General features: G+C 41.4%; 1 protein-coding gene across 1 annotated transcript; it reads left to right on the forward strand.

Moving 5' to 3' along the window:
• Window positions 1-8820: 8820 nt before the first annotated feature.
• Window positions 8821-20621, forward strand: PNSB4 (NDH dependent flow 6). The gene is made up of 5 exons (XM_087683493.1): window positions 8821-9015; window positions 19704-19860; window positions 19968-20023; window positions 20109-20180; window positions 20303-20621. Exons 1-5 carry the CDS (start codon window positions 8902-8904, stop codon window positions 20426-20428), a joined length of 525 nt encoding a protein of 174 aa, XP_087539619.1. The 5' UTR covers window positions 8821-8901; the 3' UTR covers window positions 20429-20621.
• The last annotated feature ends 2611 nt before the right edge of the window (window positions 20622-23232 follow it).

The raw sequence follows: 23232 nt of genomic DNA on the forward strand, positions 1-23232 counted from the left end.
TTATACATTTTTCATAGTCCAACAAATAATTATTTTCCCACTTCTCAAAGGGAGTTCCTAAACATGCTACTGTTATACACCATGTAGCACACACATAGGGAGTACCCCTTGGTTGACCACCGTGGCTCCCCTATGACTCTTCTACACCTCGAGGATTGGCCCTAAGATGCATTGTGAACATAAAATACATTCAAAACAAAGTCTACTCTTTTGATAAATGATCCAGGAGATGATAGATAAATCTCACCAAATAACTCCCAAGGAACCGAATATCTAGCACTATTGCTTGGAATACCTCACACTCTCAACATCGGGTCATCTTTTATACAAATAGGTGCTATGCATCCACAATTCGATACCATGTGGTGCATCAATGCAAATGTGAGTATGACCATCGTACTCAAATAAATATTCATTGAAAATCAGCAATGTTAAAGTGTGAAGACAATTATTTTCATGGTTTTCTTTTCCTACAATAGTGATTTGTTGCTTAAGGGCTAGCATCGAGTTTCCTTATGCTACTAGTCCCTTTTAATTTTTAACAACCATAAACTCTATATGAAAATTTTAACATCACTCAACACCCCTACTCCCTACTATTTAAAATTTGCATGCGTTGATAGGTGTAAGATATGGTTTTTTATGTAGTTGTATTTATTGAAAGCCATAAAAACACACTCTAATAAAGAAATGGGACTGAGCTGAGGCTAAACCTCATGCTTCAGCTCCATCATATGTCCACACACATTAACATTATTTTTCTTATTTTTATGACTCAAAAAATCTAATTTTATAAAATTTTAAAATTTCTTTATTTATTTATAGCCAAAAACCCATAGGAACGTTAAATGCATACCAAAAACCCAAAAAAGCATATATTTTCCTTTAAACCGTCTAGTCTCAGGTTTTGCATGTTTTGCATACAACTATTATATAATTGATTTTTTATGATTCTTTCAGCACGACTGATTAGACAGAGGATTGACAATCAAATCCAAGCATTACTAACGATTTCAAACAATAATTCATCATAAAACGATAAAATAATTATTTTTCTTATAAAATCGCTTATTATGATATATGTTTTTCGACGTTGGAGACCCACTGGTGCTCTTCCACGGTTAGTGACAATCTGTCCAACTCTAATTCACGTCTCTTTTCACTTCCACATCATCGTTTGACAAAAAAAGTGTTAGGGGTAAAGGCACCTCTGCCTAGCCGCCCGTGTATTACTACACTGACAGTACCCACCACTGCACACTGCAAGTGGCGGGTGTCTGTCACCGTCACTTTATTCTTTATTCTTTTAGTGATATTTTGAATAAAGGAAGGCCCGGTCATACATTGTGACTGTTGGAGTTCCCATTTGTGTCTCTCTCTCTTCTTGCTCTTGCTCTCCGCTATAGCTCACTTCCAAGCAAGCTTCGATCCTTCTCACCTTTCAACTGGTATCAGAGCTATGGATTAAGCTTGATCATGGAGCTTGGCCCAACATTAATTTAGCCCGGATTAAAGACCTAGAGCTTGGAGCTTCAATGCCAGCCATGGCTTCTTCCCCCCAAGGTAAGATTTCATCTCTCACCTCTCCTCGGTCCTCGTAGGCTCTTTGCAAGTGTTCCTTGGCTTCATTTTCCCCCTTATCCTCGGCATAACCAGCAGGTCCCACAGTCAACTCACATTTTTTTTTTTGCGCCTGTTTCAAATTCTGGCTCAAAATTTCCATTTTTTATCATATCTCAGGCATTCAGAACCCGATTTAGGCAAGGTAAGAGTCTAATTTGGGGTTTTAGTACACTCCGGACACAATGACGATGTCAGATTTGTCGAATTCTGATCACATCATTTTCTACAATAAATCTAAGTTGATTTACAACAAGAAAATGTCATGCTCTTAGCTTATGTGATGCTTCAGAGGCTTGGTATTTGATGCCTAGATACTTTGGGGATGTTTGCCCAATGTTTTGAGATGCTTTGGGACTTGGTTTGAGCTTCCATAGCTCGATTTATGCAAGGATTTACTTTTGTACATTGTTTGGGCACAGCAAGATTTTATCAGAGACGACTTATGCATAATGCTCTTTGTTGACATTTGGGTGTCATGTTGGATGTATTGATGCTTGTTCATCATGGTTTATGCATGGATATGCTATTTGAGAGCTATTGAGCCTTGATTTGGATGCGAACACTTCGTTGTTGGTTGGGATTTATGCTACCTTGGTTGACATGTTATTTTACCTCTAGTTTGGTTATGCCTATTGGTTTTGGGCTATGTCTTTGGGATATGCAATGAAGTATTGACCTTCCGGGTACGACATAAAGCTTGTCTTTGGTTCCAGATCTTCATTTGAGCTTGAGCTCAGCTTTGGAATGAATTTGATGCTCCATCTTGGATGTACATTTGGCATGTATGCTACCTATGTCTAACCGATGTTGTACCGCTGTGCATCCGAGGTGTGGAATCCACCAAAAAGTTGTGTGTGTGACATTTGTTACTTTGTACATACTTAGTCGTTGTGTTTGCATTTTGTTCTGCGTGGGTAGTGTAGGGAGAGAGAGCTCTCCATTTGTATGATAAAATGCAACGGTCAGGTTTGAGAATTGGCAAATATTCCTATGTTGCTACACTAAAAGCATGTGCCTCGACATCAAACATTGATCGGGGAAGGCACATCCATAAGCAGATCATGGAGAGTGGGATACAATCAAACATTATATTGGGGCAGAGATGTTTTTTTTTTTGGGGGAATCGAATGCTAGGGGAGTCACGAGAATTCACTACTAACAATCCGTCATAGGATCAAATCAAATCACTGGGAAATACTGTTCGTGTGAGGTTGCACAAAGATTATTCTCTGCGGAGGCAGGAATGTCCACTCCTGTGAAGTTCCCTGTTGTAAGATCTTCCAATCCAACGAACTGTCCTGCGCCGCTAACTAGAGGAGGTGGCCGTCACTTAAAATAGGCAATAGAGGAGGAGCGTTATCAGGCAAAAGGTTGGAGATTCAACCAAAGACAATGAAGAGGGAAATTCCGCATTGCCTTATGTGCTCCTGCTACAATTTTGAACTTGCCTAATGTAGAGAGTGCTCTTCTGCAGGAAGAGATCAACCGTAAGAACTTGGATGCCTCTCGTGCGTCACATGCTTTGACTGTTAGAGACAAAGATGGTAGTGGCAAGAATGACCGTGGGAATGGCCGTGGTAGAGACTCGCAGACGTCTAGGTCTAAGTCGTGGTAAGTCGCACAACAAATCTCGTGGGAGAAATGCTAATGTGACATGTCATCATTGCAGCAAAAAGGGTCATATACGCCCACAATGTCATGAGTTGCACAAAGAGAAGGAAAAAGACAAAATACAGGAAAGGTTCTCTGATCGCAGCATTATGGCTGCAAAATCCAGTGTGAAAATTGAGGAAATAAATGTCATGCAGACTGATGACTCCGATGAGGAGTACATACTTGTAGCTAGTTCTTGTGATACTACGTCGTTGACTGATGTTCACTCTATGTATGCGCAATGCTGGCTTTTGGATTCTGGTGCTTCATTTCATGTTACACCATGCCTTGAGTGGTTCCACTCCTACCGCACTGCCTCTAGTTTAGTTTGCTGGGGTGATGACAGGTCACTTGCTATTGTTGGCATTGGGGATGTACGGTTGCAATTCTCTACTGGCAATACTTTTCTGTTACAGGATGTACGTCATGTATCTGTGCTTAGACGCAGTCATATGTCTACAAGGCAGCTTGATGATGCTGGGTTTCATGTTTCTTTTGGGGATTCTGCTTGGAAGATCACCCATGGCAAATTTGTGCTTGCCAGAGGTGCCAAAACTGGGAGCCTCTATCCTCTTGTAGTTGATGGGTCCTCTGTTGACCATGTTTGCTAGTGGGTTCCATCCCACATGTATCTCTTTGGCATGCCCATTTGAGCCATATGTCCTTGAAGGGAATGAAAATGCTTTTTGGTTTGCAATACTTACCGTCCTCTTGACTACGCATGCTTTGATTCATGTGAGCATTGTCTTTATAACAGACATACTAGGAATACACATAAGAAGTCTGGTAGGACATGCATGAGTGAGTCCCTGGCATTGGTACATTCGGATGTTTGTGGGCCCATGCCTTGTCAATCTATGGGTGGTGCAAAGTATTTTGTGACGTTCATTAACGATTTTTCGTGTAAAGTCTGGGCTTACCCCATTAAGCTTAAGTCCAATGTCTTGGCTATATTTCAGAGATGGCTTGCATTTGTTGAAAACTAGACTGGGCATAGGCTGAAATGCCTTAGGACTGACAATGGGGGAGAATATGTGTCACATGATTTTAAGCACCTATGTGACGAGAGGCGTATTAAGAGTCAATTGACCGCCCCCTATATCCCACCCCATAATGGTTTGACTGAGCAAATGAATAGAACCATCCAGGAGCATGTACGCAATATGCTTAGCCATACAAGCTTACCACAGAGCTTTTGGGTTGAGGCAGTCAGTACAGCTGTGCATGTCATAAATAGATCACCTTCTAGTGGTTTGGATTTCGAGGTTACAGAGGAGATATGGACTGGGAAACCTCCATCTTATGCGCATCTACGTGTCTTTGGATATGAGGCATTTTGCCATGTGCCCAAAGACAAGCATACTAAGTTGGATCCTAAGAGTGTCAAATGCATTTTCCTTGGCTATGGGAATGCATGCGAGATGGGTTACTGCCTTTGGGATCTGCAAGCGTGAAAAGTCATCTGCAACCATGATGTAGTCTTCCATGAAGACAAGATGTGTAGGCAGCCTGAGAAGGTGGTAGAGATACGCAGGATTATATTCCAAGAGGAGCCGCGTGCTCCTGCATAGCCAGTTGGACAGCCTACAGTAGCAATTGGTACACATGGCCAGGGTGTTTGACCAGCTGTAGAGCCTATCGTGAGATGATCTACTAGAGATAGACATCCACTTGATAGATTTGAGCCCTTGATGCATTATGTCTTGGTTACAGATGTAGGAGAGCCTCTCACCTATGATGAGGCTATGTGCAGGGGTGATAGTCACTCCTGGGAGAGAGCTATACAGTCTGAGATAGACTCCTTGCACAAGAATATGACTTGGGATTTGGTTGCCTTGCCTCAGGGCAAGAAGACTTTGCCATGCAAATGGGTTTAGAATCTAAAAAGTACCCCTAGAAACCCCAAGCCAGCTTATAAGGCAAGACTTGTCGCTAAGGGTTTTAAATAGGAGCATGGAGTTGACTTTGATGAAGTCAATTCTCTTGTGGTCAAGATGACCACCCTATACTTGGTTTTGGCCTTAGTCACGCAGCTTGACTTGGATATATATCAGATGGATATCAAGACTGCATTCTTGCATGGGGATTTGCATGATGAGATATACATAGAGCAGCCTAAGGGCTTTGCAGAACCTGGCAGGGAGCACCTAGTGTGCAAGTTAAAAGTCTTTATGGCTTGAAGCAGACACCTATGGAGTGGTATCATAAGTTTGATGCCTTTATGTAGTCACAGGGCTATAGCAGAAGTACTATGGATCCGTGCCTTTACATGAAGAAAGCACGTGATAGCTCATTGCTTATTTTGGTACTTTATGTGGATGATATGCCGATAGCATGGAAAGCTCATGATGAGCTGGATGCTCTTAAATCTCAGCTAAAGAAGAGCTTTGAGATGAAGGATTTGGGACATGCCTCTTACATTCTTGGTATGCACATTAAGCGCGACAGGTATCAGGGACTACTCTACCTCTCACAAAAGGAGTACATTCATAAAGTCCTTGAGCGTTTCCGCATGCAAGACGTAAAGCCTATTGGCTATCCATTACCTTCTTATGTGAAAGTTTCACAGGCCGATTGTCTGCAGACGGATGAGCAGAGGGCCGAGATGGTCAAGATCCCTTATGCATCAACCGTGGGCAGTTTGATGTATGCCATGATAGCCACTCGTCCAGATATTGCCTTTGCAGTTGGTAGTGTGGCACTCTATATGGCTACACCTAGCAAAAAGCATTGGGATGTTGTAAAGGGTATCATGAGATACCTGAAGGGCACAATAGATATGTGTATTTGCTATAGCAGCCAGGATACAGGTGTTATGGGCTATACAGATTCTGATTATATAGGACATGTAGATAGTAGGAAGTCCACTTCCAGCTATGTCTTTACCTATGCTGGAGGTGTTGTTTCTTGGATGTCCAGGGTTCATAAGTATACACCTCTCTCTACCACTGAGGTCGAGTATGTTGCGGCCACTGAGGCTTACAAGGAGGCCATATGGTTGGGCCATTTGGTTCATGACCTTGGGATTGATACTATACGTATGTTGCATTCGGATTCTATGAGTGCTATTCAGCTAGCCAAGAATCCGGTCTTCCATACGAAGACGAAACACATTGAGATGAGGTATCACTTCATACGTGGGGTCATGGAGGACAAGTTTGTTGACCTTGTCAAGATTTCCGTTGACAAAAATCATGTAGATCTGCTCACGAAAAGCCTCACTATTGAGCGCTTTGCCTTCATCAGGAGATTGATGGGCGTTGGATGAGATGACGTTTTTCTTCATCCTCTTATACATGTGTACATTGTACTATCTTTTCTTTTTCTTTTCACTCCTCACTGGGGTAGATTCACCTTTAAGTGGGAGATTATTGGGGTTAAAGGCACCTTTGCCTAGCCGCCCGTGTATTACTACACTGACAGTACCCGCCACTGCACATTGGAGGTGGCGGGCGCCTATCACCATCACTTTATTCTTTATTCTTTTAGTGACAGTTTGAATAAAGGAAGGCCCGGTCACACATTGTGACTACTGGAGTTCCCATTTGTGTGTCTCTCTCTCTTCTTGCTCTTGCTCACTTCCAAGCAAGATCAAGATCAAGCTCACTTCCAAGCAAGCTTCGATCCTTCTCACCTTTCAAAACGTTCATCTCAGCCCATCCCCTTTCCTTTTACATTGATCCATAAGAACAGTCCACAAGAGGAGAGAGGAAAGAGGAGAGAGAAAGACTATAATCAGATCTTTTTGTATAATGCATTATTTTCATTGATTTCGGGAGTGATGATGGGTGAGGAAATAGAGCATCTCACAGCCAAGATCATTTCCTTGATGATTGGAATAGCCAAAAATGATTAAAAATGAGGAATTCGGGGGTGCTAAAAAGAACGTTCCTCCCATATTTCATGAAAAGTTGTGATTCTTCATTTATCCTACAAACTAAAGCTTAAAACTTAACAATAAAAAGAACTAGTTCATTTTGGAGGTTTCACACTACAGTGGAAGTGGTTTTTTCGATTTCTAGGGGGACAAACATGCTCGAAATTTAGATTCGTGTGGATGACTAACTGATGTCAAAATCTATAAATTTGGCCACCGTCACACACTTTTCGACTCTTGGATCGTATAGCTGCTTCATAACGCCAAACCTTGCAAGGATTAAATAGGGGGTAAACAGAGACTTGTGTTGGCATCGAACTCCATCTAGAAAAATTCCAACTCATTGATCCATAGCTGTTTCATTTTGCATGAAAATTTGTTCTTTTACGGCCTCCCGAGCTCTTTTCTGATTCATAATAAAATTGCCTCTAAAATCTACTCTCAAATGGGTTATTTCCAAAGTGGCTTTAGATAAACCAAATTAGGTTGCTAATTCTGTGTACTCAGCTTGCATGTATCCAATTTGCAACTCAACCAATTTGCTAATATTGTGTGAAAGCAAGTTTTATCACCAATTGTTTTTGATCCACTTGAACCATGCAATGTGAATCCAATTTTCATGAATTGGTTTATATATATCTAAACCAATTCAGACAACTATAGATGTGAACATAAGTTCAATATAACCAATTCATGAAAATTGACCAATTGAAAAATCAAGTGATTGATCTTAACTCCTGCCTTTAATGGCTACCCAACACTCTAATTTAGGCCATGGCAATCCTCGAATTGAGCCTCAATGGCTCCCTTTGTTCGAGCACATGTTGTACTTAAATTGGAGAGATTAGTTCTCACCATGCACCTCTTTCAATCATGGACAACACAAATCAATTTTGCAATCAACCTTGACTCGTTGCTCCAACTACACTCTCATGCTTATACCAAATGAACAAATTAATGCAATGATAGAGGAATGATGGGAAGATGGAGGGCACAAGAGGGGAAGAGTACCCACAACAATACATAAACTTTTGATCACATGTAGACAAACATACAATTGGATGAAATCACAACATGAATAAACTGCTCATATGGGGCATACCATTCATCAATACATGTAACCCTATGGCAACCTACAAATTTTGAACTTTAGTGTTTCATTAGGCACTTCAAGTTCTGGGGTGATGTTTGAGAACAAAGTGAAGCATGTATTTTAGGCCTTCACAACCATTCTGATCTATTTCAAGTATTTTGACTTTGTACCCTCAAAGCAATATAGGAGGCAAGATGCAATGAGGTGTTTGCAGGCCCAGTGGGAGAGGAGTCATGGAAGGAAATCACATTTAGGAGCCAATGGTTTTTGGATCTTTGGCTAAATTAGAAAAGTCCAATAAGTCACTTATTATGAGCTATTATGAGCTGTGAACTTGAATAGTTTAAATGCAATAGCTGAATTTAAGGGCTAATGTCTCGCTACTTATATCCAATGTTGATGTAACTGTGAGATTTTTAAATATATATCAATCTATTCCAGTCTAAAAACAAAAAGGAGAAAAAGGGCAAGCCACGTGAGACAAGTGTATTATTGCATGGTGCTTTTGTAACTTTAATTCTTTTTTTATTAATTAAATCACACATTATCTGGTTATAGGCTATATTTCAAAGCACTCCTTGGTTCACAATGAGGTGGCAAGCGAGCGTCCATACCCACGAGAGAGAGAGAGAGAGAGAGAGAGCGAGCGAGCGAGATGGCATCAGTAGGTGGAGGGACTGTCATTCCATCGGCTGCGACATCGTGCTGCCACAAAGGGCTCCCTTCGCGCTCGAAAGCAGTCGTCTCCACCCCCACCTCCTTCTCCCCGGTTCATTGTCTCTATCACCTTGTTCACTACTGATTGTTTACTGCATAACTTACTAGTTGATTGGAGAGGGTTTCTAAGCTTAGTCCGCATAAAATGCTAGTAGTCTGGGGCAATCCCTCATTGAAACATAATTGGGTACTGTTATTTTGTGGATAAATGGCTAGTTGATTTGAGAAGATCGGTCCCTAATTCGGATATAAAACGCCAATTGTGTAATTGAAACATACTCGGGTATTGTTATATTAACAAGAAATTACTAGTTGATTTGAGAGAATTCTAATCCAAAACTTAGCCCATATAAATTGCTAAGAGATTGTAGCAATTCCTCTTTTAAACATCTTAGATAACTATAATTTGAAGCATTGTTAGGTTAGTATGGTTTGTACGTTATTGGAGGGTGGTGCAGGTCACCATTCCCATAATATGGATTCATTGTGTCAGATTTGAGTGTTACCAGGATTTGACCAATTTGACAGAATGTATATGAGAGCTCATCAGCCTCCAGAGCAAAGAATGAGACAGGCAGTACACATGTACTATTCACGAACATCCTTGTCGAGGAATTATTCTAGAGTGTTGGCCTCAAATAAGCTCATGCCTATTTGCTGTTGCAGCCAGGAAGCATTGTTCAATGAGCTTGGAGTTTTGAGTCCCCCTTGGCATGGGATACTCACATTCGGATGTGGAATGCTCTAGCTTATCAGCAGTCAGGTTCACAAAGCACTGGCTATTTAGAAGAATTACATAGTTCACTTTGGAAAATATGACCATGGAAAACAAAAGAAAAGTTAAAAATGAAAAGTGCACTTACATGCTTGAGATAGAAAGTGAAATGGGCAATGAATTAACTTGCAGTACTTGAGCTGATCACTGTATACAGCCTCTATAAAGATAAACACTGATCACAATTGGAGGCAAAGGCTAGACAACCAAACAGTATAGGCTGTGTAGAGGAAAGATATGCATGTGTGTCAAAAGGCTAGGACATTTTGATCTTTGCCTAGAGCTTTGGGTTAAGTTAGAGACCATCCTCCATTCTAGAGAGATTCTGGCCGTACTCCAGACTTGAGCCGTTTAAAGCCTTGGGCCTTGCCCTAGTCGGAGGACTTGAATCAGAGTCATAGCTAGAAGACAAGGAAGATGATGACTTGTTGGAGGAATCCTTACCCTTCCTTTTTTTTTTCTTCTTCTTCTTTTGTAATGCCGCTAGTTCCTTGCAATCCTTTCAAAGATGCCCCTTATTGCCATAATGATAATGTTGTGCCTTCATCTTCTTCTTTCCGTCACCCCTATATAGTGCTTCTAGTTCCTTGCAATCCTTTTAGAGATGCCCCTTATTGCCAAAATGATAATGTTGTGCCTTCATCTTCTTCTTCTTGTCACCCCTCTTTGAAGTAGGATAAGCCTCCTAGTGGTGGTCACCATATCGAGGTGGTAGCCTCTCTTGTCAATACAAAGAAGCCTTATGCTCAAGTAGCATGGAAGACATGTTCAAAACTGATAGGTGTTGCTAATGTCTAAACTTGTAAGGCGTCGGCCATACCATCAAAATATGGAGGAAGCTTGTAGAGAATAGTCCCCACAAGATGTGCCTTTGGAAGGGCAAAATGCATGTGCCAAAGTTGATCTTGTATTTGTGTCACCTGAATAATGAGTGACTAAATCGTATCAGTTGCTGCCTGGAGTTTGATAGTTTGGAGATCACTATAGAGGGTCACAAGTTGCATGGTCGATGCAGCCTCCTTAAGTTGAAGCTTTTTCCACATATTTGAAGCTATCCTGCGAGAGGTAACAACTGGAAGGACCTCTTTAGAAATGCATTTGAGAAGAGTGGAAAAGGCACAGGAAGCATCTATCTCCCAAATAGGTAGTGCTTTCTCATAGTTGTCTTGGTCTCAATCGTTTGGAATAGGATTTGTTGGGTTTGACTCACGCCTTTGCTCACAGAGGAGTGTTGGTGATCCTTGGTAGGACACTGGGACACTTTTTACTCTCCCTACGAGAGGTTTTTCCCCCAGATTTATTTCCTTTTATTTTATGCCTATGTTACATAGTTTGGACACTTATCATGTTTTACACCTTTTGGGTGTGAACACACTCTTGCAACCCTAAAATTTAAGGGTTGTACTTTGTACTTGCATCTTACACTCTTGAGATTATTGTATTGGGTGTCGTGATATCACAAACACACATACACTCTCTTCGCTATCAACTCTACTCTCAGCTGAGCTTGAGCTTCGATCTCTGCATTCTCTCACATCTCACATTTGGTATCAGAATACCCCTCCGCCAGTTGAGCCGCCATGCTCCAGCTCCTCAGCATTCAGTCTAGCTTGTTTGCCACCAGCAGTCCACTCTGCCACCAGGCCTGCAGTGCCGCCAGACAGGCATCCACTGCCTCCACCTGGCCTACGTCCGCCAGTCCTCTTGCTCGATTGCACATCCAACCTACTCCAGTCTGCCTCTCCCTGTGCCAAATGCTGCCAGCTCTCTGGTGAGCAGGCAGCACCTCTTCTTGTCGCGCTTTCGCCTACATTCTTCCACCTCCAGTGCTCCTGCTCCAGTTTGCCTCCTGGCATATCTGCCACTACAGGCACCCGCCCCTGCGCCAGACCCAACAGCTTCCTGTGGCTCCTTGCACAACACCTCCAGCTGCGCTTCCTGCTTGGCTACTGATCTGTCCATCTGCACAGCCCGCTTGCCTCCAGCTCGAGCTCCACCAGTGCTCACCAAATCTGCCCTAGCTCTGGATTATCAGGGGTAAACAGGAAAAATCTTTCAATTTTTCAAATTTTTAATTCAGAGTTCATCTCTTGGAAGGGGCTTGTGCTTGAGCAGCTTTTCTTTGCTCTTGCAAGTGTTTGAGACACATTTCCTGCAAAGATTTTGTCTAATTTTGGAGCTTTTGTTGTCATCTCTGAGATTGACAAATTTTGTGCATTTTGGCGCAAGAAATTTTGGGCCTTTTTCATTTTCAGTGCTGCTGAGCACTGTCTACACGTTGGACAGCATATATTTCAGACAGTTTTTGATAGAGTGTGATTAAATTTGCTAGTTACAGCAAAGTGTTTGCTGTAATTTCTGGAAATTCTGGGATTTCCAAGTTGGTCCAGCTTGAAGTATTGTTCTTTTGCTCCTTGATTAGTGACATTTACTATGGCAAATCAGGGAGGTGATGTATTTACATATGTGTCCAGGGAGGATAGGTTGGATGGCAACAACTATTCTCTATGGTCTTTTATGATGAAGAATGTGTTGATTGCAAAGAATCTTTGGGATTATGTTAGTGGTGAAGAAGTTAGGCCTGGAGTTGTGGCTCTTGCTACACCTCCCTTAGGAGGACATGACAATGGGCAACTCAGCCTGCTCAGCTTGTTCAGCCTCCTCCAGCTTGGTCACTTCCCCAGAGAAAGGCATGGGACACACGGGATGCACACGCTTTGTCACTGATTGCATTGGCAGTTCAACGGTTTATCATCCCTCACATTCGATATGTAGCTTCTTCATAAGAAGCATTGCTGACCCTAGAGCATATGTTTATTGGAAAGAATGAGACACACATCTCTTTCTTGAAGAAAGAGCTTGAGATTGTGAAGATGGATGAGGATGATTCTATAGAGGATCATCTAAATAAAATCCAAGATTTGCATGAGCAGCTTATGAATATAGATGAGTATTACTTAGATGTGTAGTTGATATCTACTATGAATCTATTGCTGCCCTCATATTTAGCCTTTCATATGGCCTTGAACCTCACCATGAGGATTTTCCCACAACCACTTACTTTCCTTTAGTTGGTCAATTTACTCTTAGAGGAAGACTAGACAAGAAAGAATAGTGGTGCGGATGTTATAGCCTCTAAGCGGGCTTTTATGGCAAGGCAAAAGGGCAAGGGCAGCCAAGCTAAAAATGCTTTGTAGAGCTTTGGGATATCAAGTGCTTCACAGAGTAGCAAGAAATGGGGGGGGGCACATAAGCCAAAAAGGGCAAGTTCCATTATTGTAAGAAGCGAGGATATTACATCACAGGATGTAGAAAGTGCATAGCCAAGGAGGAGTCATGGATGTCTGTTTTTTATGCACCTTCCACCGTTATTGAGTTCACGTCTTTTGTTGCAGACTAGGACTATTGTTTTTACACATGCAATTATGACTCTTCTTGGGCTGATAGAGCATTTAGCTCTCCTGAGGATATGAGCACATGGTTTTTTGATAGTGGTGAGTCTAAGTATATCACATTCTGCAGGGATTTGTTTTTTTCCGTTATTGCAGCCCCTGTTGGCAAGTCTATACGTTGCCAACAATGCATCATACCCTGTTAAAGGCATTAAGGAGATTGTATTGACAACCATTGATGGCTCTATTCTCCGGTTGTAGAATGCCTTGTGTGTGCTAGGTATAAAGAAAGATTTGGTGTCTACTTCTTCTTTGGCAAGGTGTGGTTTGCAAGTAACCTTTGATGATGACAGATGTATGGTCAGAGATAAGGAACGCATGACTTTGGTTTTGACTAGCACTTTATGTCATGGGCTATATGAATTGGATGCTTTTTCAATTGATCAGTTAGTTTATCTAGTATCTACTCTTACTCCTGCTATGACAGTTAGAGTTATGGCATGCTCGCATGGGGCATATAAACTATCGTAACTTAATTCTTATGTAGTGTACACAGATGCTTGACGGTTTACCTCTCTTGGAGAGACCTCTTGAGTATATATATGAGGGGTGCATTTTGGGAAAAATGTATCGTTTTTTATTTTCTTGTGATGTTGTGTTTAGAGCATTTGTTAGATTACAAATTGTGCACTCGGATGTATGTGGCCCTACGCAGACAAAGTCATTGGATAGTTGTTACTATTTCGCCACTTTCATTGATGACTTTACTCGCTTTTACTCGGTCTACTATCGGTGAAAAAGTCAGAAGTGTATGATGCATTTTTGGCTTTTGTAGCACTTACTGAAAATCAATTTGGTTGCAAGGCTAAAACTCTCCATTCGGATCGAGGAGGGGAATACATGTCTTCTATGTTGAATTCTTTTCTGAAGCAAAAAGGCATTATCCATCAGTACACTACTGCTTATACTCCATTGTAGAATGGGGTTATAGAGAGAGAATTAGTTACTCATAGAGATGGTCAGATATATCCTTAAAGCAAAGAGCTTGCCACATAGTTTTTTGATGGAAGTAGCTATGTGTGTTTATCATGTTTTGAATAGATGCAATGTCATGCCTTTTGAGGCTTGGAACAGCCAGAAACCTTTTGTTAGACATTTTCGTACTTTAGGTGTCTTGCGTATGCACACATTCCCAAGGTACTCAGAAAGAAGTTTAATAACAAGGTTGTTAAATGCATTTTTGTGGGGTACAACAGTGAGAGTAAAGGATATAGATCATATGATCCTATCTCTAAGAAGGTATTTATTAGTAGGGATGTGGTTTTTGATGAAAAATCAGAATTATCCCTTGCTGGTTTTGATACATATCAAGCTACCAATGATGTATTTGAAGGGTTGCTGCCCATTTCTCTCTGTGATAGAGCTAGAGCTTCAACAAGTGAACTTAATATTCAGCCAGCTGCTCCATTGGGTATTGCAGAAAATCAGCCATGGTTGATCTAAATATTCAGCAAGATGCTGAATTTGAAATTTAGCAAGAGCTTGTACACAGTCGGGACGCTAGGTAGATGCCTAGATGATAGTTGTAGACTATGAAAGATAGTTGCTTGGATGCTCCTATTGCTGGTCATACTAGAAGGCAAGCTTGTATGCATGATGGTGCACATACACCATGGAGTTTGTTATGGCATTAGATACACTTGATGATAAGGAGCCTGAATGTTTCAAGGATGCACAACATAGTGTGCATTGGTTGGCAACAATGCAAGCTAAGTTTGATTCTATTATAAAGAATGAAACATGGGATTTAGTGTCTTTGCCTATTGGAAAGAAAGCCATTGGTACAAAGGCTTGTAGCCAAGGGCTATGTACAGAAGAAAGGCATTGACTATGAGGAGATATTTGTTCCTACATCCCGCACGACTACCATTCGGTCTATGGTTGCTTTGGCTGCCCATTATGGATGGATTGTGCACTAGCTTGCTATAAAGACTGCATTTTTACACAGGAAACTTCAAGAAGAAGTGTATGTACAACAACCTGTTGGTTTTGTAGTTGTGGGATCCGAACACTTGGTGTGTAAGATGAAAAAGGCTTTATATGGTTTGAAGCAAGCTCCTTGAGCTTGGTATGCAAAGATTGATGCCTTTTTACTTAGCCAAGGGTTCATAAACAACTCATCAGAGTCTATACTTTACATATGTAAAGAGGAGGGATCCTTGCTAGTCATATGCCTTTATGTTGATGATCTTTTGCTTACAGGGACACATGTTGATCAGATTTCAGCATTTAAAAAAATTTGCAACAAACTTTTGAGATGCAATATTTGGGGTCTTTGCACTATAACTTAGGCATTCAGTTCATTCATGATGCTAGAGGCATTGGATTGTCACAATCTAGATACATTGGTAAACTTCTTGAGAGGTTTGGCTTATAGGATTGCAAGCTAGTTTGTACACCAATGGAACCTGGACTAAAGCTGTTCTTGCATGATGATAGTGACTTGTTTGATATCCATACATATGCTCCAGTAGTTGGATGTCTCATTTGCTTATGCAACACAAGGCCAGACATTCAGTTTGCAGTTTCAGCCCTGAGTAGGTATATGCATTAGCTATGCATGTTACATTGGCAAGCTACCAAGTATTTTTTCCATTACTTGTAGGGTATTAGGACTCTTGGCTTGCTTTATGTCGAGGGGGAACCATTGCACCTACATGTTTACAGTGATTCTGATTGGGCTGGTAATTATGATTCTTGTCACTCCACTAGTGGTAATTGTTTTTTTCTTGGCTCATTGTGTATCTCTTGGCTTAGCAAGAAACAATCCACTATTGCCATATCGTCATGTGAAGCTGAATACAAGGCAACTTTCACTACTACAGTTGAATGTGTATGGCTTAGATGCTTGTTGGTTGATTTGGATGTATATGTCACGGAGTCTGCTCCTTTGTTCACTGACAGTCAGAGTGCCATTGTAGTGGCACGGAATCTAGTGTTTCATGCACACACGAAACACATCGAGATCCACTATCACTTTGTCAGAGAGTGGCTACATGCAGGTGATATCAACCTTGTCTACTATCCTACCACCAGTAATGTGGCAGACATTTTCACCAAAGCTCTTCCTCGTTACAAATTTGAAGCATTCGTAATGCTTTAAATTTGATCTCCTTTGGTGAATGACCCTTGTATATTGATCACTCTTCACTCTAGGGGGGTTTGTTGGGTTGACTCACACCTACGCTCACAGAGAAGTGTTGGTGATCCTCGGTAGGACATTGGGACACTTTTTACTCTCCTTATGAGAGGTTTTTCCCCCTAGATTTATTTCCTTTTATTTTATGTGCCTATGTTACATAGTTTGGGCACTTATCATGTTTTACACCTTTCGGATGTGAACACACTCTTGCAACCCTAAGGTTTAAGGGTTGTACTTTGTACTTGCATCTTACACTCTTGAGATTATTGTGTTGGGTGTTGTGCTAACACACACACACACACACACACACACTCTTCACTGTCAACTGTGCTCTCAGCTGAGTTTGAGTTTCGATCTCTGTGCATTCTCTCACCTTTCACAAGATCTGGAATTTGGGGATGCACGATGGCTCCTGAAACAACATACCATAGGCACTTCTACACAGACCAATCTTATATCATAGCTTATCATCTGTAGAACTAGAAGCAGGTGCCATTGAAGAGGAGAGGTAGAGAAGATGAAATAAAGAAGAGGGTGAGAGAGAGAGAGGGGTGTCAAGACTTCAGCCTAAGGACCACAAGTCCAAGAGTGCTAGCAGTGTACAGAAGTAAGTCATGCATATGTCAGCCTGCAACACGACAGTTGAAAACAGGGAAACATGCGGACTAACAGTTCATGACAGGAAGAGATTATCATGGGCAGTTGACAAATCATGGTGCAGCCTGCAGGGAGGTGAACACAGAGTTTGCAACCTGGGAAAGCAGTCATGCAACAAGAAGGAAAATTGCCCAACCCTGCAAGAGGGACAGAAACAGAAAACACAGGGGTTCCTGGTCAAACACAAGGTGCAGACCTGTAAACGTGGGTTGGGCAGGCCAGGAAAGAGCTTGAATCGGCAGACAGAGAAGTTACCCAGCCTTGGGAACAGTGTGCTGCAGTCAATCGGAGGCAAATGCAACATCAAAATGAAGAAAACTCAGACCTGCAGCAGAAAACAGTACCATGAACACTAACACGGACATTTGATACCATGCCAGAGTAGGGAGCAGCAATGGACGCATGAGAAACTGCTCTGATAGACTCGCATATAACAAAAGGATTCAAGAAGAATATGCTTGGAGACAGAATCCATATACCAAGGCACAAGAGAGTACAAAGCTCAGGCTCCGAGTCACTGGAAGTGGGGGCAGTCTCCCTCTGTCCTCCAGGATGTAACAGAAGTGAGTGAGTGAGGAGGAGGCAACCTACTTATGGGCCCAAAATACCAGTTGGCCAGCTGAGAACTGGCACCTGAAATCAGGACAGCCAGCCTCATCCCACTCTGGCATAAAATGAGAAATGCCCACTGAAATGCAGACTCTAACCCATGAGATGTACCATCTGCTAATAGGACCTGGGCACAAAGTCTGCAGAGATCAGAGGCATGCACAGCTGGGCATAGGGTCTGTAGAGTCTAGAGGTAGGTGGCGGTTGTAGAGTCTGCACTGTGCAGTGTGCAGAGATTGGTAGAGGTGGCCAAGATGGCTTGGTGGCGGGCGGAGATGCTAGCAGCCGCACAGAGCAGGGTGATGGTGCACGGAGCAAAGCAGGTCATGACAGTGGTGCAGGGAAATGTGTCGCTTTTGGGATAGTGTCCATGTGGTCCAGGTATGAGGTTTGGTTTGACTCAACATCCTACCACATGGTGTTCCCTACTGCCATCCAACACATCCCCTCCTGTCACATCCCTATGGCAGGTGGTCACATTGAAATGGACCAGTTTCAGGACGTGTTTCATGGGGATCCTGCATTTTGTGATGGTGTCTCTGCGACCTAGGCCCTCGTCCTGTGAATCTCCTGTTGCTTTGTCACGGATGCTCATAAGGTCCTCCTTGAGACTGAAATGTCCCACTCCTGAATTGAATGTAGCCATTGCTCACCTATCTAAATGCAGACCCCTTCCTAAATCTCCGCTGGAGTACCCAATAGCTGAAGCTTTTGCCCTGGCAACAACTTCAAAGTTCCCACTATACTAGGATATCCTCTCTTTGGAGAGGTGATGCTCCTGTAGCATAAGAAAATCCACTGACCCTCCAACTAGTGCTCTATGAAGTTCCTGTCACATGAGGCTCCACTGTTGGTGAAACAGATGCCTGACAAAGCCTTTGAACGTTTGATGAGAAGATCCTTCAATGTTTTCCTTAATAGCTTGGATTTTGAACAAGGTAAAATCAAAATTTTATTATTGGAAGTTTTCCAGTTGGTCATTTCATGTCATGCTGCAAATAGTTTGATAATCATACTGGCTTACACACAATTCTTTTTGCCTTCAATAATGTAAGTGGCAATTGAGATAAACTCTTTTATGTCCATGGGTACGGGCATACCAACTCTATGCAATACTTATGGAACTCGAAGATGCATAAGGTCTGCTCTCCCAAGTCACATGGAGGATTGAATGTGCTCAACATTCATTATCATGTTTTGGCCCAAAAATTTGCTTTGCTTCAGAATTTCTCCAAAGGATTGCAGTCATAGACTAGTATGTTTGTGGCCATGTGCGCAAGTCCATGGACCAATGCATTTAGGGATCAGATACTAACATGCCAAGGATTGGATCATATGTTATGTTAAGGGATTCATTTGTGGACCATTTCTATTTTGGAAGCTAGAAATCTGAAAAGCTTATTTTTGGCAGTGAAAGAAATTTTTATTTTGTTTGATTTTCTCAGTGCACAGGCATGGTAATGACTTTTCTGCAGTCTGAGAATCTATGCTATGCTAATTTTATAGTGGAGAATTGATTCAAAAAATGATTGAACCATTTAAGTTTGTGCTACCCATGGACCAGTGGCATAGACTTAAAAGGATTGGAGCATCATGCATTGTGACAGGAGCTTTACGCTCCATGATATGTTAGCCAAGAGAATATATAGTCAGCTGCAGCCTGAACTTTGGATTGCAGATTGTGCCAATCAAGTTTGGCAGTCCAGATTTCCTCTGCAAATGGCCAAAAAGAGTTTGAAGCTGTTCTTATATGGAGAAGTATGCTTGGTGTTCTTCCTTTGGGTTCCACACTTGCTTTGAGGGGGATTGCACCAAGTACCTTTCATTGTTGTCAGGCACCCAATGAGACTACATCTCATATATTTTGGCATTGTCAGCATACACATGCTTATTTTTCATATATTCTCCTTGATTAAACACCGTTTTTAGTCCTTTGGAAGCATTGTAATCTTTTTCGCTTGTTTTTCTGTACTTTGCTTGTTCACAAATGCTTAAATTTAATTAGACACACAGCTATGCCCTTCGTTCAATTGAATCCTACTTGCATGCAGAAGATTAAAAATTGTGTTACTTTGACTTGATTTAACAAATGGTTTCTGCATCAGATCAGGACACATAACCCAGGAGCCAAGAGGGTTAGCACTGTGGCTCCTGCAGCAGTCTTGCCCTTGTTTTCACTTGCTGCTGACCCGGAGGTTCAAGGAGCGTACATCAAAGTGGTCAATACCTGGATGCCTGATGATATCACCATAAAAAATGTTTGTGAGTTTCTCGCAATGTTTCACCTGTCATAAGTCTGGTTGGTATCTCGGTTGCCTGCTTAATCAAGCAGCATTCATGCCCATGTGCAACTTTGGTTGATTGTGTAGATCTGGCCTATTGCCTCTTTTTCTGCTGGGGATGTTGTGTGTTTTGTTCGATGAAAGTGAGTCCTCTCTATCTTGTCTGGATTTCCTGAATTTTGATCATTCATTGCAAACAGATTTGTTCTAAAATGGGAAAGATTCCAGGATCCATTCTATGATAGCGACTTCTACAGAGGAGCTGGTGGTGATGGGAGTGGAAATTGGATTTATAGGCTGGTAGTAACTAATTGCACTAAACTAAAGTACAGTTGATACATTAATTCTATAGCATCTCATATGGATACCTGCATTTTCTTCATTGCAAAGGTGATAACATACTGAAGCTTACATGTTGCCAGGAAGAAGAGGAGGAGGTGGAGGCTCGAGAAGAGCTACGGAGGGAGGAGCTTGTTCGTGAGATTGAAGAAAGAGTTGGTCAAATGAGGGAAATTGAACAAGCAGATAAGGAAAAAGAACTAGTTTGAATGGGCATAGCAACTATTGGGGGTTATCTGTACAGACAAAATGGAGGAATCTAAGCCCATTGTATTGTATTTGCAACTGAGATATTATTTAAAGAAGTCAAAACAAAAACATAGCATAGTGAGCTTCATTCAGCATATCTTTGTCAGGATGAGGATTATGCCACTTTCCCATTTTTATTGTTCATTGAGAAAATTGCACTCCTCATTTTCGCACATGGAGCATGTGTAAATTACATTAGACACCAATATGCGGACTGTACTTAGCCACTTGACAGGCCATGGTAATGGATAAATAACACTTCGTTCAGCCAGTCTTTGAACTTTTAATCAGTCTAGACTTCAGTAATGTGTTATGTGGTATACAGGATGCAGCTTGAAAAGTTTTTGCTTGTCAGGTATGTATGGTAGACAGATATCTGCAATTCCTTCATCCCATAGGTTCAGGTAATCAGCACGTGACATTTGGCAATCCCTTCATGGCACAGATTGAATTAATCAGCAAAGTTCATGTGTTACTATTCATGGGAATGAGTATATGGAACAGAACAAGTTTGCGGTTGTTTTTCCAAGAAATAAAAGGGTAGAGAAACAATTCAGATCAGTCTGTTGCTGTGGTGAATTCCATGGGTCTCTGCACCCCTTTGGAGGAATCCCGTGAGTCTCTGCACTCATTGTAGCCTTAAAAGTGACGGTATTGCTTATGTTTGTGAGGCTGGAATTAAGAAGATTATGGAGACTAGATATGGAACTGTTAGAGTAGGTGGCGAGTGTTCACAGAAAACGCAAGGTACCATTGGAGAGAGAGTGTTTACTTTTTCAATAGAGATGGATGGCAGATTTAGGCTAGAGGATTTGGATCAGTCAGACTTGGGTGAGAGGATCTGAATCAGTTAGAGTTCACAAGATGCTCGACAAAGGATCGAAGTTGTGGCTCATTGTGATAGGACTCGATACTGATACTTAGACCTAGACCCTCAAACTTGTATAGAAGGTGGATGGAGACATTGGGCATATAGGCGGAGGTTGCTAGAGAGACTTAAGGGAGCATTTTTGGTTGCTACTAACTGCTCTTCACTACCCACTACCCACTACTCACTACTTACCACGCACTCGCTCACTCACTCACTACTCACTATTCACTGAGGTTGGTTACACACCGAATAGGAAGTGGAAAAAGAGACGTCTGTTGCACGTGTCAAAAGGTCAGTGGACTTGTTTTTGCGGTTGACGGACACTTCTAGGGGGGATCTCCCTTGTTCTAAAATTCGGCTATGCCCAATGCACAAGGCGACAACACATTTATTTAAAAAGGGTGTTGCACGACTAATAGGAATTGAAACCCCACCAATCCCCACACACGTCAATCTCATTACCAATGGGCCAAGCCTCTTTTGGTGAAACATTTGGGCGCAGTTTAGTGTGTAACCAGATCAATGGACAACTTGCACATAACCCCAGCTGCCCAAGGCTGTGTATAACCACCCTCATTAACCATCTATCACATCATGGACATAACCCTCATATCTAATAATCTATATGAACCTCCTATATTATGTTTCCACTCTAAATAAACATCTTATTTAAATATGGAATCACATTTTTAAAACTATCATTCCTAACTTTGTTAAGGTGAATGCCAACATAGTGTAACTAACTTACTCATTTGTAATAACATCTTTACTATAAGCTATTAGAATTTGGGCTACCACTATTTGGTTCACCTATATTTGATGTATTACTACCTCTCCTCCATATCATGTATCTGATACATGCATACCGTATCCTACTAGAGAGAGGGAGATTGGGAGAACTTCACTGGTTGCCCATAACTCGTATTTTTGTACACACTCTTGTGCCTTGATATATGGAATTTTTTTCTTGAGTTCTTTATCTTTGAGTTCATGTGTTCTTGTTCTTTTGTTTAGTTCTTTATGTTTATAACAACTCTATCTCTTAGCTTCCATTGGTCCATACATTCTAACTTGGTATCAGAGGCCAAGCAACTTGATGCTGCAATTGCCCTTTGTTTTTTACTACTATTTTAGGTTTGATAACTCTTCATGACTACTGCAAACCTGTGTGGTTTTGCTACTTCATCGTGATCTGGATGGCTTGGGTACCTTATTTGATAGTTAGGTGCCAGCACATAATTGCTGGGCAACCTATTTAACTACATTTTTGGATGATGGACCCTACATTTTTACTACTATAACATGTGTTTTGATTTTCTTGGCCATTGTTTTGATTCCGTTGTTGACCTTTCTACCATTTGTTTGACTTTGAATTTTTATGTAGGCATCAAAATTTGACAACTTACATTTTACCTTAGTTTCTGTGTTTTTGGGTTGATTTTTACACTGAAGGGAAGGTTTACATGTATTGATTGCCATGCCTTTGTTCAGTGCACTCATGTCACATTCTATTCCTCTATTTTGTCTTTAAGTTGAGCTAGTTTTTCTTACTTAAGCTATTGAACTCTTGGTACTAGGCATATTAACCATTAGTACCCCAGATATTCTCTCTACAACCCCCTTCTATATTCTTTGCATATTGTCTACATGGCTCCTCCATGTTGCAACAATGGTGACAATATGAAAGGCCTTGACTATCTAAGATGGAGTGTGGTGATGAGAGGTTGGTTTGTGCAAAAGAAACTTTGGTATATTATTTCAAAATGTGCATTCCATATGAGCTCACACATCGAATTCACCCCTTAGTTTTTAACATATGACATCGATGCTATATGACATCGAATTCACCCCTTGGTTTTTAACATATGACATTGATGGTATTTGAGCATGAGT

The sequence above is a fragment of the Lygodium microphyllum genome, chromosome 8 (genome assembly GCF_053477565.2).
Source record: "Lygodium microphyllum isolate KBCC chromosome 8, Lygodium_microphyllum_v1.1.10, whole genome shotgun sequence".
Classification (NCBI taxonomy): domain Eukaryota; kingdom Viridiplantae; phylum Streptophyta; class Polypodiopsida; order Schizaeales; family Lygodiaceae; genus Lygodium; species Lygodium microphyllum.

Coding starts and splice junctions, on each gene's coding strand:
- PNSB4 (XM_087683493.1), top strand. CDS start 8,902: ATGGCATCAGTAGGTGGAGGGACTGTCATTCCATCGGCTGCGACATCG. Junction 20,024..20,108: donor GTGTGTTTTGTTCGATGAAA/GTGAGTCCTCTC, acceptor GAAAGATTCCAG/GATCCATTCTATGATAGCGA. Junction 20,181..20,302: donor GAAATTGGATTTATAGGCTG/GTAGTAACTAAT, acceptor ACATGTTGCCAG/GAAGAAGAGGAGGAGGTGGA.